Source organism: Rhyacophila brunnea, unplaced genomic scaffold, assembly GCF_057557595.1.
Source record: "Rhyacophila brunnea isolate RB1 unplaced genomic scaffold, BYU_Rbru_1.0 scaffold_7, whole genome shotgun sequence".
In the NCBI taxonomy this organism is placed as follows: domain Eukaryota; kingdom Metazoa; phylum Arthropoda; class Insecta; order Trichoptera; family Rhyacophilidae; genus Rhyacophila; species Rhyacophila brunnea.
Window position 1 is genome coordinate 39489081 of NW_028233339.1, and position 17979 is coordinate 39507059.

The window sequence follows — 17979 nt, forward strand, 5'->3', positions numbered from 1 at the left end:
CATTTCCGGCCGACCTTATTCCATAAGTGCCAAACTCGACTCTATTGACATGTAACGTCAAAGTGTGAGTCACAAATTTGGCTCCTTGCGACAGCGAGTGATGCAAGTGTGCTCTCCGGACAATTAAAATGCATTTATTTGGAATATTGGCGCATATAAATTGAATTTGACGTTTTAATTTACTATTCCATATAAACCGGAAACTAGAAAATAACTTAAATTACACTTAAAGTTATCACACTGCCCATAACAGTTTTTCGTGATTTACTCAAAACTCAAAAAACCCCCAGGAGCCAGTTTAGCGACTCGGCGCCTCAATTATAGTATTTGTACTATAATTTTGGTCCGCGTACTATGTACGATATAAAACAGGTATAGTACACCCAATATACTATAATTTTGAATATCGTACTATAATTTAATATAAAAGTACTATAATTTCGCATTTGCTATGTCGCAATCGAGTCGCCTTTGAAAATTTGGGAACCTGCGGCCCGCGGCGAAATATTTTTCCTGAAAAAAACGAGCCGACTATGAAAAATTGGGAACCTGCGGCCTGGCCGACTATGAAAAACTGGGAGCTTGCGGCCCGCGGTGAAATATTTATACATTCTACTAAATTCTCCATTATTTTTTTTCTGAGTTACAAAAAGCCTATACATTTTTAACAGATGACAACGCGTACTATATTTTATTCCCAAATACTATAAATTTGGAGGCTCTGTACCAGTGTTGCCAACCGTACTATAATTATAGTATTTGTACTATAGTTTTGGTCCGCGTACTATGTACGATATAAAGCAGGTATAGTACGCCCAAAATACTATAATTTTGAATATTTGGAAAAATATGTAAAAAGTACTAAAATTTCGATATTTCCGTTCGACAAATTGGTGCAAAGTACCATAATTTCACAATATAAGAAGATTGAAAAAAAATTGCTCGAAAAACGTAAAAAAATCTCTTGACTGGTTTAAAATGAAATTTCTTGAATTCGTCGGTAAGCATTTTTGGTCGGAAGAGATACCTAAATTAAAAGGGGTCTCGGGCTTCTCAAATTCTCGGTTATTTTTTCTGAGATACAAAAAACCTATACAATTTCAACAAATAATGACAACGCGTACTATACTTTTTCCCCAAATACTATAATTTTGGAGGCTCTGTACTATAATTCGACTTTGAAAAGATGGCAACACTGCTCTGTACTATAATTCCACTTTCAAATTATGGCAACACTGCCTTAGACTCCATTTTAAAATATCACAGTAAAGTGTCAAATATGCACTTTGTTGGTGAAGTTTGATGGTAAAATTATTTATGTCCATAGTTCATAATTACATATTTTATCCTTCAATTTAGCCATCGAAGAAAGAAGTCATTCCAATATGCCGAGAGTAAATAAACATGCTCTTAACAGTATGATTTTCGAACTAGAAAATGGTGAAATCGAATCCAGTTGTTCGTCCATCGATGACGATAAATTACAGGAGGTGGACGTTAAACGTATTATTAATAAGTTAAACGTGGAATCAGATAGTAATCTCGTTAACGGGTTACATATCATCATCAACAATGAAGTTCAAGTGGACAGTCCCGCCGTTTTACCATCAATTGACGGCGACAGCAGTCAATCAAATAGCGCCATTCAATTCGAAAATTCGGACAGCAGACCTCCAAGCATTACCGTGAAATTTAAAGACAAAAGAACAGCTAAAGTATACAGATCTAAAATTAAAAAATACATCATGACCTTAGTGAGGCAATCGTCTCAGAAATCCCCAGCTTCTGTAGCGCATGATAGTGACTCTGATGTTGAATTAAATATTTGGTCAAGTGAAGACGAAAACAAAACAAATTTCAAAACCGAAGATACGACGGACGCTTTTGATGCAGCCATGGTAACTTCCAACTCAAGACCTTCAACAATTGAAGAAGACGATAGCAAGGGAGGACGAAACGATGACGAATCAGATTTATTTGTTTTAGACACTAAACCTGCTGAAAGTAGTGATCGTGTTATGTTGCCATATTATAGTAAGGTAAGGATTATGTGTACTTTTTTTTAAATAACACCTATTGATATAATGCTCAAGACTTTTACGGCTATTTTTTATTGTAATATAGTATAACCTCAATATAATGGACTTCGGATATAACGGACAAAATATCCGGTCAAATGTGAAAATTGTTAAAAACATCCACTTAATGTTATACATGTTTAAATCCAAGTTTCACCGCCTGTAAACAATGTTCTGTGCATGATAATTTATTGACTATTCGTCAGCGCATTTATTCTATACACAAGACTGATTTCGGCCGCTACGGCAATACTAATACTTCAATACAAACCTACCCTAGATAGCGGCCGAAAGCAGTCTTGTGTATAGAATAGATGCGCAGATAACGAAATTCAACTATATTACACGCATTTTCAAAAATAGCAGACTTCGAAAGCACAAACAAAACTTGATTCTTTTTTCGATGCAGAATTACGAAAGCAAGCACGTCGACATCAAACATTAATGTCACTCCACAACGGGTGTGTCTGGATATATCATCCGAAGACAGATAAACAGATTTTTGTTTGTGTTTTTATATAACTTGCTTTCGGCTTTAAAGGACACCCCCTCACCAGCATTAGTCCATTATATCGAGGTTGTACTGTACTTAGATGTCTTAGATAATAGATTTTTGGGTTGTCGCCACGTGTTCTTACTCCTTCTTTCTTCATTTCGGGTCGTTACAGAGGCTGTTCTCAAGAGATAATGTATTGAAGTGTACTGTAAGGTGTACGAATGCCACTCAAGTACGACGAAAAGGGATCTGTTTATCCCAGTGGCGAATGGTGTTGGTAGGCTCTTAATATCTGACATAAATAGAGCACACTTAACATTGTCAGTCATACTTATTTGTTTTCATTAAACTTACAACACAAATTGTAGGTGGTGTTGATTACTTTTTAAAATTGAATTAAACCCTGCCTAAACCAAACTATAATAGTTTAGGTATGCTGTCGGCGATCTGACCAAAATAGTGCACATTTTTTCAGTCATACTAATTTGTTTTCCTTAAATTAAGAATACGTATTACAGCTGATAGTGTTAGTCAGTTTGATACGTGAGACGTCTGTCCAATTATGTGTCAGATTCATCTGTTATGCAACGCCTTACAAAGTGGCATGACATTTTCACGTGCCAAATAATAATTTTAAACATAAAATTACTTACTGAAATCAGTGGCGGCCGGTGGTTTCCAAAATTGCTTTCATTGGGGGTGCACTAAAAATTTTCTTACCTTATTTAAAAAGCATATCAATTCAGCGTTGTTTCTGTTTAGCGAACACCTCAATCACTTCTCATTAAAGTCTTGAACTGTTTGTAAAAGTTTTTTCTCAATGCTTAACACAGGTAGACATGTTAAGTCAGTCCTGATTCATGGTAAGTATTTCTGAAAGTCGATTTAATTCTTTTAATGGTTGAAAAACACTTTTCAATTTCCACAGATGTCATCGGACCATCCTTTTTTTTATTCTGACCCTTATTATTATTATTGATAAAGTCTACGTTTACCGACATCATTTTAAAACACATACACTTCACTGATTGAACTATAATTATAAGTATTATAAATCTTTTATTCAAAATTTATCATTTTAAAACACATACACTTCCCCGATTAAACAATAAGTATATATATTGTTATGAATTTATTTTTATGAACAAAACTATCGAAATAACGTGACAAAACACCTAAAAAAGCCGACTATCCGACGACGACAGAAATCATACTGAATTATATGTAAGAAATAATATTTGAAGAAAATATTAAAAAAACAAAATGAGTAACTATCGATTTTTTTGAATAGGTAGTGATACACCCCTGTTACAGGCGGGCTTCTCCCGGTGTAAAATAATCATTTAGTAGCTTAAGTCGAAACGTAACCCTGACCTCTAGAAACGGCTTCATAAAACATCTAATCTGATTCCTTGCTCAACCACGTAAGTATTTCTTTTTAATTTAAAAAGTAAAAATGATGATGGATGAAAGAGATAATTTTAAGACTAAATATAAGGATTTAAATATAATAAATTTTGCCGCGCTTGTCGGCAACGTCCAAATTTCGACGCGCCTGCGCCAGGGTCAGGCTCGTGATTCGCCGAATCAAAGATCACGCGATAAAATTTGGCCAATCACGAGAGTCCTTTTTGCTGGAATGGCGTGGGTACGCGAAGTTTAAAAAAAGAAAAAAAGTAATTAGTAAGCGTCCCCTTTCCGATAGGTACGGACCTGACGACTACAACTGTAAAAATCCCAAATATAATTTGTAAAACTAAAAATTAAGAAAATATAAGAAGACCACGTTACGAGCACGAAAGAATGTGTTTTATTTACACTCCAACCGTTTGAAAATTTCTTTTTTTTGTGAATCCGGGGTTCGATGGACACCTGAGCTAGCCGCTGGAACCCCGGGGATCTCAGTAGGTACGTATTTTTCGACTCTCGACAAATCGTCAGTTTCTTCGTCTACAAAAAGCAATAAAACTCCAGCAAAATGCCTGCATTGTTAAAAATATGACATCATGTTAATAATTCACTTACTTTGAGAAAGAATACGGTAACTAAGATTTTAATTTTTTATAAATTATATTCAAATATTTTCAAATATAGAACGATTAAAGGATCGATCCAAAATATTTATGTTGATAATCAATTTGTATTCAATATCAGCCTATTTTCAATGAATTTATATGAGATTTAAATAAAAAAAATCTATTTTTTTATCAATCCTGCTAAATCTCAGTTACTACATTTTTCCGCATAACTTTTGAGCTGAGTCCCTAATGGTCATAAAATTTTGTGTATTCATGAGTTATTTATCGTTTTCACGTGTCGGCTTGAACTGTTATTACCCAATGTAATATGAACGCCAAACTAAGATCTATATTTGTGCGTTCACGACGAGCGCACGAATTCGGTGACTGTTCACTGAGTATATGCTTTTGGTATAAATTAACATGGATTAAATTGCGATAAACGAGTGATGACTTATGAATAGCATTGTTGCACATTGAGTGATGTTTAGGAAAAAGCAGTGCAGCGCACATGCATGGTGTTGGAGGAGCCGCCGCTGACTGAAATATTACTTAAAAACCCTATACTTGTCCTTGAAAAATAAATCATTCCAATGAATATTTATCCCAGTAGGAAAATAATAATAGAAAACTGCAATGCTTTTCTATTTATAACTAAACAACTTATGCGCATATAACGCTGCGTCTCTTTGTGAAAAGTTTGGTTTACACGATACTATAGTATATCTATCGATTGGGGTATTACAAAAAACCTTTACAAAAACAAGCATGAGAAATTATGGTTTTTAATGTGACCGAAAATTTTAAAAGTGCTGAAAAAACACTACAATTATAATGATGGTTGGATATATATTTTTGTAGAAAAATAATTTTCACAGTAGGTATGTGTTTTTACAACTTTACTAAAAATACCAATTTAGTAATAGACATTATTTGTAAATTATAAAAAAATGTGATTAGGTCATCGATACATTTAATATGCCGTTCACTTCTACTTATTAAGTCATAATTTGTGTTATCCTAATTATTTAATTAATAAATTACCTGCAACAATGTAATCAGTTTCTGTCCGACATGAAGATCTAGGCAATAACCGGAAGTCACTGGAGTCGAAGTGCGATTAACTAAATAGGAGGGGTTTATTAGTTCACAGTTTTAACACGTGGACAACTTGTGGATAACCGGAAGTCATTGCAGTCGAAGTGCGGTTAAAAACAGGAGGGGTTTATTAGTTCACAGTTTTAACACATTGACAAGAAGATCTTGTTCGACAGTAATGTGGGTTTAATGATTTATTTCTTTCCAAACTCAATAATTACCCACTATTAATTAACTTAACTATCATAATAATAATAAAAGAGGTGAAATTATTTAAATTTATTTTTCTATTTTTAATTATCAAATAATAATTGTACTTCTATGTGAATTACTGAGAATAGAATTGTTATAAATTAAAAACCTAATTTTGCCGGATTTGTTTTCTCAAAAATGACGACACAGAAATTTTCTACACGCGACTACGGCGACTTCCTGTTATCGCCGAGATCTTGTTGTGGACAGTAGTTTAATAATTATTCATATTGAAAAAAGTAACTTTGACGATTTGCTAAGTGTAATACGGGCTGTTCTCTTCTTAGTCGCTGTTGTACTGGCCAAAAACAGCCAACCCCAATCGAACATCAAAAAGTTATCGTTTATGTTGATGAAACATCTCAATTTAAGAAATCAATTACAATCTCATGTATTTTTACAGCCATTCGTATGCAACTCCTTAAGTGGCTTTACTTGTAAAATAAATGGACTCCTCATGTTTGTTGCGGTCTTCTGTGTTGGTATTTTGAAAAATTTGTATTTGCATTATAGAAATTTGAAATACTAGACAACAATGTCACAGAAAAGCCAGCCAATCCGAAGACCGGCATGGGCAGGAACAATAAATGCTTTAACTGTGATGGATCGCATGCTTTGAGGGATTGTACGCTGCCTAAGAACTATCAAAGGATTAATCAGAACCGAAAAGCAATGATGAACCGACCTGGGTTAGTAAAAAAAGTACATTCTATACAATAGACAAAAAGATTAAAGTATTTTTGAAAACAACAGTATGAATTTGACAAAAAACAGTTTGGACTCTAGGAGTCATGAACTATTTATATTACAACACTCGAAGACGATTCCACTACATTTTTGGAGTGTTTGAACTGGTAGCCATTGAAAACTTTATATTCTGTTTGTTAACATATATTTTTCCTGGCAATTATCATCGATATTATAGCGCCTGTACACGTGCATAGATTTACTTATATATAGAATAGTGTGTATTTTAAACTATCGCGATAGTAACTGTTTATATGTAAAAATGCTGACTGTTTCTGCGATAAAACGTACTACATTTGATTTACCCCATCTCCACCCGCTATGTATATGCAGCTGCGGTTTGTGCACGGCCGCCTTCCATGACGCTTTAAACTTGTCAGAATGTAAAGATTTTAGTGCCACACTTCCTTGTCCCGAAGCGATGCGGCACGGGACTGACGTAGCAACCATGCACCTTTCTTAGTGTTTAAAGAAAGAGTTTGTACTGTACACTTGTGCTGAAACTCTGCCGAAAAGGAGGAGTCAGGAGTTGAAATTGTTGAATGGAGGGATTGGAATTATCCCGTCCTCCATATGACACAGCAAATTTTTCAAATGCCTCAAAGTTGGCCTTGGTTGATATCAAGTCGGCGTGGCCAATCGAGGCTGTGTGCGGACAGACCCTGGCAAACAGCCCCGCTCAGTCGGATCCCATCAACGGGCAGTCCCAGAGGACGTGTTCAGCGTCTTGATTGCCATGCCTGCATGTGCATTCCGGCCCATCTCATATCAAACGAAAACCGTGCAGCTTGACTGCGAAGTCACCATGGCCGGTCAGGAACTGGCTTACCCAGTGTTTGGTCTCAGTTGTCTCATCTGAAGCCTGCAGGACACATCTGGAAAAACAGATACGTTTGACGTCCCTTGGTGGATGCCGACTACCTTGACTGTACACAAGATCTTAGACTATAGATACATCTAGACGCCACCCGTTGCATTGCTAAATGAAGCCGCGTGCCTTGCGTTTGGTTTGTGGGCGAGCGAACGCATTCGTCTACAAATGTTCGAGACCATAGACCATTTCGCTAGTGCTCGCCCAAAGTGCTCGCACTAGACGCTCAGAATTAAAATATAATTTTCTATTTTTTTTACGGTATATAGTATTTTTAAGCGGTCAAAATGCAACCATTAGGTAAAGATATCCATAATTTAAGTTATTTTAAAGAAACACTAGGTCACTGATATTAAAATATATAATAAAATACAAATAAATTATCACGAACATGTATCAACTTACCTATGAAACGTAATACCATCTTCTTGCTTATCAGTACGGCTACCACATTTTAAGACAACACACAGAACCATCTTTTCTGCTTAATTAACTAAAAATATTTACCATTGACTTTATGTTTAACACAAAAAATATCAATTTTAACAACTCGAGCTCGCAAGTTATCGACGCTATGTGAAGCGTTTCGCCCCGATTTGATGGCGATATTTTTGGAAACTAGCTCACAGATATGTAGACCTTTTATCTTACTCTAGTGCGTGTCGCAGAGATTGTAAGGGTGCCGAATACTTTCTCACTCGCACTCATGCATCGTTTTTGTTCAGGCCTTGCACAAGATAATATCTTCAAAATAAAGTAATTTTTTACTTTTGATTTTACCAGAACGTGTATCTTTTAAAAAGAATGCAGTTCCGACCTTTTTCCTAAGAGGTGTCGATATTGTTCCCTATGATTTTGTTATTTAGTTCACTGTCCATTCATAGAAAATTAAAGTAGGTATCAATGTTTATCTTGAAAATATTCGCACTTCTAATAATTTTATGTAATTCATGTGTTTATTCATCTTTGTCACTTAATTATCGTATTGTTTCAAACACAATAATTATTAATAAAACCCTCAATTTCAGCCGCTATCATGTGGAGGAACAAAACAAAATAGTGGGCGACGACGGTGGAGTGATAGCGGGGCGCATTTCGGGGGCACTCCGCGAGGCTCTGGGGCTGCGGAGGAATCAGCTGCCGTGCCATGTCTATCGAATGCGCATGCTCGGCTACCCTCCCGGATGGCTCATCAATGCTAAAATTACACATTCTGGTTTATCCATTTTCGACTCTCAAGTAAATTATTATTTTATAATACAATACTTACCCGTTACCCAAAGAATCTCTGAAATAATATTTAATTTACAACATGGCAATGTCGTATTGCACATTGTGTACTGTTTGGATTTCTGTGTTTTTAACGTTTTTCTTAGCTCGTATTCTTATTTGTCCGGTACAAATCTTGCAATCGATTTTTAACTAACTTCCCGACTAGCTAGACATTTGAAACTTTTAGAATATATCAGAACACGATGCCAATGCATTTTTTTAATACTTTTAGCCATCTTCAAGTAGAATTGAATTCATTTTCAGTTAATTCTGTTTTGTACGAAAAGTTATTTCGACACCGTTATTGGTTGCTAGGAGTCTGGGGTCCTAGCAACTAAATTATTAATATATACGTGTGTTACTATGGAAATCAATATGACATGTCAAAATGACATTTCAGTATTATTTCTATCAAGTACAAATTTTTTTGATCGTTTAAGCTAGTCAAGTCAAGTTTATATGATTCAACAGAAAATTTAAAAACGCTGTGTATAAAAAGTTCTTTTTAAGTATCTTGTAATTGTTTGTTTTGTTGTTGGGATTCCACATAAAATAAAAGCGCTCATTAGGCATAAAAATAATCAATGCTTTCACTCAAATGATGAGTTCATTTTATGTCACAATTTCGCTAGGTTGTCAAATAGTTTATTTGACAGTTATCAGCCATTGCCTTAATATTAGTAAAGAGGTAATACTTTTTTGTGTGAAGTTGCTACAATTATGATGGGTCTCGGAGTATTTGGCACTGCCGACTGGACTGCAGGTTGACTGGATGATGGACATATCTGCGCTGCACGGACAAATAAAATGCACAAAAATATACACGTATGTTACACCTGAACCAGCAAATATGCGAGTAGGTATATAATAAAATATCACTGGAGTTCAGTGCAAGATTAGAATGTGAAAGCAATTGACAAAAATCTTTGCAATCATGAACTTCACTTTATTATTGGTAAATATTTTATATTATTAGACTTGCTAGTTCAATACGTTATGTATAATGTTTATTTATTCGTGCATTTCATTCATCTGTGTAGTGCCTAAATGTTGTAAGTGTCGTCCAGTTGTCCTGTTGACCTTGTCGATTTGGTGGTGCAATTTCCATAATAACATTCCTAATTTAAAGAAATATTATATAATTTCATTTGTATTTCTTGATTTAGATCTTGTTATGTTATTCAAAGAATTGCTATAAATTGGTAAATGTCACATAGACATTATCCTCGTATTTAAAGTTTATAATTTCAATCTAGGGTAAAGAAGTAGCAGATCCTGAAGATGAAGACGGTGAACTTATACAAGAAGGTTCTAAAGACAAATACGATAGTAAGAAAATCTTGGACTTTCCCGGATTCAATGTTCCCCCTAGTTCCAGGTACACTGACGTAAGTGGTCTCCATGTTTTCTGATAATTTTCATCGCCAACTTCCTAAATGTCTAGGGCAGGGATGGGATACCTATGACCTACGGACAATTTTTGTATGACACGCCGACAAAGTTCAAGTTTTGTATACAAAAATTGATTTTTTGTGTACCTTTTATAGAAATTTAATATGGACTTTTAATTAATAATAATAATTAAATTAAATAGGTATCTATCTACAAATGTACTGATTCTTTAGAAATAGTGGATAGTTTTATTGGCGTTTGAACAAATTACACGACAATTTAAATAGTATTTTTTATTGATATACCAAATTTTATGTTTAAAATAACTAAAAAAAATCATTGTATGAAAACATAACATTCTTTTTAAAGGTTTTGCGAATACTTTGACAAACATATAGAAAAATGTTCACAATCCCTAGTCTAAGGAATGGTTCAATTATTAAAGATATACCTGAGTTGGGTTTCGGGAATTTCTCGATGGGAATTCTCGAGAAATTTTCTAGATTTTCCACCCCGAAACTCGAGAATCAAAATTTATAACATTTCGGGAAATCCCGGATCTCGAGAATCTTTTCTCGTGATTCGGGATTTCTTTATTATCAAATATTAATTGAAAAAACGATTTTCTATATGAAAAAGTGGACAGGAAATACAAAATGTTCAAAGACTGATCAGGGGCATTTAACACAATTAGTCAACGTCAAAATGAGCGCAATTTTTGCAACATCAGGGAATTTTGTGTCTCAAAAGCGTACGTGATTGTCAGACGCACCGATTGACAGTCTGTGTTTTTTGAAATTCTATTGTAATAAGTAATGTTTTGAATTATTTTTGTTTTCCTACTTCTATTTATTTGTCTTCTTACATGAATAAAAAAAAATCATATTTTTTGGAATTTGTCTATTTTTACATTGATTTTAGGATTTTTACAGGTTTTTTTTTAAATTTCGCGATATCTCGAGAATTCTCGAGAATTCTTTTCTGGATATCCCGAATCTTGAGAATTCAAAATTTCATCATTTCAGGAAATCCCGAATCTCGAGATTGATATTTTCGGGAAATACCCAACTCTAGATATACCTACATGGCACCCATTTTTAACAAAAATGTATTCTGGAATAAAGATAATAAATTAGTAATCAATTATGGTATTTTAGTATTGCAAGAAAATGAATGCATTTCATCGGTTATGCATCATTCTCTTTCTACTCTACATTGGTGGTGAATGCCATGTTACACCATGATTGTTCGAATTGTTAACGTAAGTTATGTTCCAGGAAAGTGAATTCTACGGTTGCCCTCCACTGTCTGAGAATGATAGCAAAACAATGATGTTAGAGAGATTAGCGCCGCGAATGGCGAAAGCATACCGTAGGAAGAAAATGATAAAACAGCAATCCTCAGGAGAACAATTACCTGGCGATATGAATCTACACACGGACATGGATTTGGATGACCAAGGTCAATGAAGTATTTTCAAACTTCAACTTTTAACTATGTATTACATGACTTTGTCATTGTAATAAATTAATACATATGATGGCCACTAGAATCGGTGCGATTACCCGTCTGGACTTGCAACATATCGACTATTGGAACTAACCATTGATGGGATCCGACTGAGCAGACCTGTTTGCCAGGGTTTGTTGACAAACGGATCCAATTGATATCAACCATGGTCAACTTTAAGGCATTTGAAAAATTTTATGTGTCGTATGGCGGAAGGGATAATTACGATCTCTTCTTATATCACTTTTAACTCATGACTCCTCTGCTTCGGCAGAGTTTCAATACACAAGTACATAGGAAACTTCATGTCACTAAAGATAAATGACAGCAGAGCAAGTCAAGACTCTGTAAGCACTAAGGCAGTGGTTTCCAAACTTTATGTTACTACGCCTCCCTTTTAAAAAAATCTAATCTTGGCGCCTCCCTCCCCTCTTTATTTCATTAAACAATACAGACACCTTTTTAAATAGCCAAAAATGTACTACTTAATACAACAACAATGAAATGAATTATACAAATAGACAAGATTTTACTAATTTTATTATATTCATTTTTAAATTAATATGTTTTTCATGACATGGATGTGCTTGTTCATTGGCACAAAGTGCTCTTTATCTACTAAACGGGGTCGGTATTTGGATTTCATTACAGCTAATGCAGAAAATCCCGTTTCGCATAAATATGATGTTACGAATGGTAGCAGTACTTTACACAACTTGCATTGCTTTTCTTGACAAAGTGTTATATTAATCTACACTTCGATTCAATCAAAATTGAACTAGGGTTTTTGTTTCAATGAATTATCGCGTGATAATTCTATCTTTTTTTTCCTTTTCAATAGTAGTCAATCCAAATTCATCATCGTTCATTGACAAATTGATTCTAGCATGGGTCCATGGGCATCCTGAAGCGGGCCTCCAGGCTTGGAACATTGGCGGACCCATCTACCCATCGCCGAGGTTAAGGGCACTGTGGTGCTCTAAAGTAGTGTTTCCTAAAAAAAACCACATATTTCAAATATTCAATAGTCCCGAAACAAAGTAGCGGCGAATTTTTCAAATTAATAGAGTAAATTTGTGATGTCTGTTATGCCCGGGCCCCAGGCTCTGTATAAACTATGCATTTGCAAACTGCAAACCTGTGGCTACATTTGTGTTAAACTTTTCGCGCCTCCCAGTTTGGCAATCGCTTCACTAAGGTGTAAGGTTGTTACAATTGTCTCGTGCAGCTTCGTCTCAGGACAAAGAAGTGTGGCACAAAATTCTTTCATTCAGTTACGTTTATAGTGTCATGGAAGGCGGTAACTCAAATCATCGTACAAAGACTAAATCACACGCGTTTGCCCAATTTTTTGTGATTTTTCATAACTCCCAAAATATATCTATTTGTATAGGTACTGTCTTTTCATATTTTAATCGACATATCACATGATTTCATATTGTATTAGAAATTCATTGTTACTCTACGTCAACGATTTCCAAACCGGGAGGCGCGGAGTGTTGCAAAGGGAGGCGCGAAAAGTTTAACACAATAATTAATGTAGCCGCAGGTTTGCAGTTTGCAAATGAAGAGTTTATAAAACGGCGCTAGTCATAAACTACATAAAAAAACTGTCCTATAAAAGGTTGTTTGCAAACTTGTCTGAAAATATGGAGACTAATTTTATAATACCTCACTTCATTACTATTGTGAAGCGCGCTGGCTATCTTGTGAAAAAATGAAATAAAAGGGTCAAATCATAATGTTGAAATTTGAGGCAAATTTGTTTAGGAATGATAACTTTGTTAAACTTGTCTATTTGGTTGAAATTTTTTGTGTTTGAGTTTGAGTGAATAAATCAATACAAGGACGACTAATGCATTCACTGATTTAAAAAGACAAAGTGAAGGCATTCATAAAAAATGGAGATTTGGAAATCAAAATTACAAAAAAAATAAGTTCGCCATGTTTACACTTTTAAATGATTTCTGCGCCAGATATATTGAAGCAAACAAAAATCTATTTACTGAGTTCTTGGTTAGTTTGCACTTATTAGCACTTTTCACATTATTTTATTAATAATAAAAAAAGTCGCCTACGGCGCTGCTTTGTTTCAGGGCTATTAAATATTTTAAAAATGTGGTTGTGTGTTGCAATTGATACTATTGACGTGATACCTATATGATGATTGATATACTTAAATGATAACTCCCGTGTATAATTTAGGAAACACTACATTAGAGCACCACACTGCCCTTAACCTCAGCGATAGGTAGGTGGCCCCGCCAAAGATCCTGGCCTGGGAGCCCGCTTCAGGATCTGGGGCCCATAATAGCATCTATTTGTTAATAAACGATGATGAATTTGGATTGACTACTATTGAAATTTGTGCTAATAAACAAGCACATTTATCGCATGAAAAACAAATTAATTTAAAAATGAATATAATAAGTATAAGTAGTAAAACTTTGTTTAATTTTATAATTATTATTTTTTTTTCATTTTTGTATTAGTACGTTGTTGACTATTTAAAAAGGTATTATTCAATGAAATAAAGGGTGGGGGGGGTGCCAAGATTAGATTTTTTTTAAAGGGAGGCGTAGTAACATAAAGTTTGGAAACCACTGCTCTACGTAATGTTAGCAACGGTCAGTTGTGTAGTTTTGCCTTTATATACATAGTATTATTATTAGTTGCCTTGCACAATCCAGATAATCAATCGAGTTTCTGCCAAAGGGATGAATCTACTTCTGCTATTGCTGTTTACTTTTTGTTTACTTATGTACTGTTAGCAACGTAACAATATGTGAATTTGTGAATTTTGAATGCAATGACTTGCAGTTAATTTAATGATTAGATTAGTAACCTTTTTTGCAGCTTCGATTTCATATTATACATTTACTTAATCTGCATTGGTTTTTGGTTGTAATGCTATATTTCAACAGAAGGAGAAAAAGACAGTGAAACAGATGAAACGCCTGCCAATGGGTTTGAAAACAATGCGACATTTGTTCCTCCTCTGCCTGCGTTACCAGTTCCCTCGCCACCACCACCTCCGCCGCCCACTCTACTTCCGGTAACAATTTTTTTTTACCTTTTATTTAGACCATTAACTTTTCGTACTTTCTATCACATCTATAAATTTATTGCATACCAATAAATGTATTTTTTTTTTCAAATTCGGTTGAATAACTTTTAGTAACCAGCTCAATTTGTCAATCAATAGAATAGTAGAACCTCGATATAACGGACTAATGCTAGTGAGAGGGTGTCAGTTAAGGCCGATAGTCCATTATATAAAAAACTAAATCTTTCACTTCGAGTAAACAAATTAAACTGCTGTGCAGCTGTGTGAATTAGCAGCCAGCGTTGCAAATGTCAGTTCTGCATTCAGTCTATGAGCAGCATTATGACTCGAATTTGAGTGAGAGAGGTATGACATTTTAACAATTTACACATTTGATCGGATATTTGTCTGTTATATCCGAAGTCCGTTATATCGAGGTTCTACTGTAATTCAATATGGCCTTTTAATTTATGGATCACTGATATTGGCATATTTTTTTAGGGTGAAGAGTCTCCGTGTACTAGAATATCTCCATCCCTAGACGATCTGGAGTCTCGGAAAATGATGCTCCTTGCTGCTCTCGACGAGGGTTCTCATGATTCACCCGGTAAAATCTCCCCTGAATCGCCCGTTACAGCTGAGGATAGTAATAAAGAACCTCCTGAAACTCCACGGCAAAGCAGGAGCGAAACTGAGGCAGAGGTTTCATGTCCCATGACGCCCACAACACCGAGAGTGGGTGAGGTCCGAGAGAGCAGCTTGGGTACACCCATGATGTCTACGACGACACCGTTCCATAAGTTACCCACCGATGTCAGCTTTGCCAAAGATATATGTGACATTATTAATTTTGAGAATTTGCCCGATTCGACCGGAAAATACATACAAATGAGCGGAATCATTAAAAAAGTGAGAAGTGCGGTTTCAAGAATACAGCAAGATCAGTAACGGTAACGCCATATCTTCATCTATAGCTCAGTGCTGCCAATTTGTTATTGATGTTAAAAAAAAGTATATTATATTGTTTTAATTGACCAAGATTGTTCGGATAATTTCATCGGTCACGTTTAATAAAATTTCAACATTCAATATGTATTACTGTTACAATTGTGAATAAGTCTGATACATTAATTTTTTATATGGTAGATAAAGAAAAGTGCAAAATTTTAATAAAAACGAAAGAAACGCGCGTGTTTTGTTTATTTAAGTTAATGTTTCATTACCATCCTAGGATCGCACCTCTGATAACACATTTCCGCATACAAATGACTTAAAATTTTAACCCAACAAAATTATTTTAGCTCGAAAAAAAAGGGGGTGCTATAATAACCAAAAATCTACATTAGTTTTTGTTACTTCGTTTGATAGACCTGATAATATATAAACCTAAATAATTTGATAAAAAAATTGAAAGTTCGAAAAAATAGATAGCTGTTGATAAATGTGACAGCTGCACCCAAATATGTACAATATAGATGTTATTTAATTATGGATTGATAAAATATTGCCTTACAAACCATTGACTCCTTGATCAAACGCTCATTGAATAAAACTCATGGATTTTATCTAGCCACAACTTCAACGGCTGACATTCTGCCACTACTCCACTGTGGAATTATAGAGGACCAATTAAATGTTTAGGAAGTCATAACTACTTAACATTTGAACTGAAAATTTAATAAGTATAACTATTGAACCCAGGCCCGTTCTGTTCTGTCCATACATGCAACCTATGCAATACACAAGTCGCCGAATTTAGTAGGTCATTTGTTCATTTAATGTTATGTATTCAGATTATACAAAGACCACTTCCCTTGAAATACATATCCTTCTGGACAATGGCTTATCAGAAATATCCTACATCTATTGAGAGGCGTTCATTATATCTACCTCAGCAAGAAAATAATAGGTGAGGTCCAGCGGCGGCTGCTCTAACATCATACAAGTGCACAGCACCCCTTGTAATTTTTAAAACATCACTCAATGTGTGTAGTCATTATTCATAAGAATATACATTTGAAACAGTATATTATTCTACCGAATACATCATTACTTACCAGTCAGCAAATCGATGCAGATCCCAATATAACAGTAAATTTTTATTTGCGAGATTAACCTAGTGCCATTAAAAATACATCTGAAACCGTGGTCTATGTACCTACAAAATAAAAATATATTGGGATAACCGCCCAAAATTTTATTACATGTTGCCTTTAGCAACGTTGCTCATTCACTTTACAGAGAGCCTAATGCACCAACTGAAAATTATAATTTATAAAATCAAAAAAGATATTTTAAATCTCATTCAAAATGTATTATACATAATGAATAAAAATTGATTTGGGTACTGCTAAAATATTATGCACACAACTTTTAAAATGATTGTATATTTGCACACATTCAATCAAATTTATAAAAACACATTTACAGCTACGTTTATGGTTATTCATAGACATTTATGTATTAACATGATTATGTCACATTTTCTCCACTTTTCGAACATTTTACGAGCATGACGAATTGCCTGATAATGAAACAATCGAGCATTTGTTATAATAATTCATAAAATGGCAAAAATGTATTGATACATTGAAAAATTTGATGCAGTTTTAGTTTCAAACAATGTTGAATTTAATTAAAATCTTCTGAAATTAAATCTAAAGCCTCTTTTAGTAAATCTATTGATGTCTTATTTCTAGCCAAAAAAAGAAAAAAATCCCAGCAGCTCCAAGTCCTGGCACCATTGGCGCCGAGTGTCATTCATCATCTCAATGTACAAACTTGTTAAATCACACTCATTATTTACTTTCATACTGAGGTAGATAATATAACGAATGCCTTCTATATTATATACAGTAAAACCTTGTTAATACAAATTCCACGGGACCGAACATCGTAAAAAAATTCGAATTACGAAATGTATGGGGAAAAACTTTTTTTTTTAATTTTGTTTATGATCATAGATGTGCCTACCAAATTTCCGATACAATTTCTTCCTTCCTCCTTCTCTTCGTAAAATAAGTAATTTATGATGTTTTAAGAAAAGTCTCACAATTTTCAATGACTGGCTCAAGAAATAGTGTACTTTATTACAATTTATTGAATATTTTTATTTGCCAGAACTCAAATCATTTTGAATTACGAAATTCGAAGTAAAGGTATGGTTTTATATGAAAATAATGTTCATGGGACTTTTTTTT

At 34.4% G+C, this 17979-nt stretch overlaps 1 protein-coding gene across 1 annotated transcript; it reads left to right on the plus strand.

The window, feature by feature from the left end:
• Nucleotides 1–1242: 1242 nt before the first annotated feature.
• LOC147064846 (zinc finger CCHC domain-containing protein 8 homolog) lies at nucleotides 1243–17474 on the plus strand. The gene is made up of 7 exons (XM_085958166.1): nucleotides 1243–2039; nucleotides 6456–6631; nucleotides 8589–8799; nucleotides 10089–10220; nucleotides 11502–11685; nucleotides 14658–14788; nucleotides 15281–17474. Exons 1-7 carry the CDS (start codon nucleotides 1386–1388, stop codon nucleotides 15725–15727), a joined length of 1935 nt encoding a protein of 644 aa, XP_085814292.1. The 5' UTR covers nucleotides 1243–1385; the 3' UTR covers nucleotides 15728–17474.
• The last annotated feature ends 505 nt before the right edge of the window (nucleotides 17475–17979 follow it).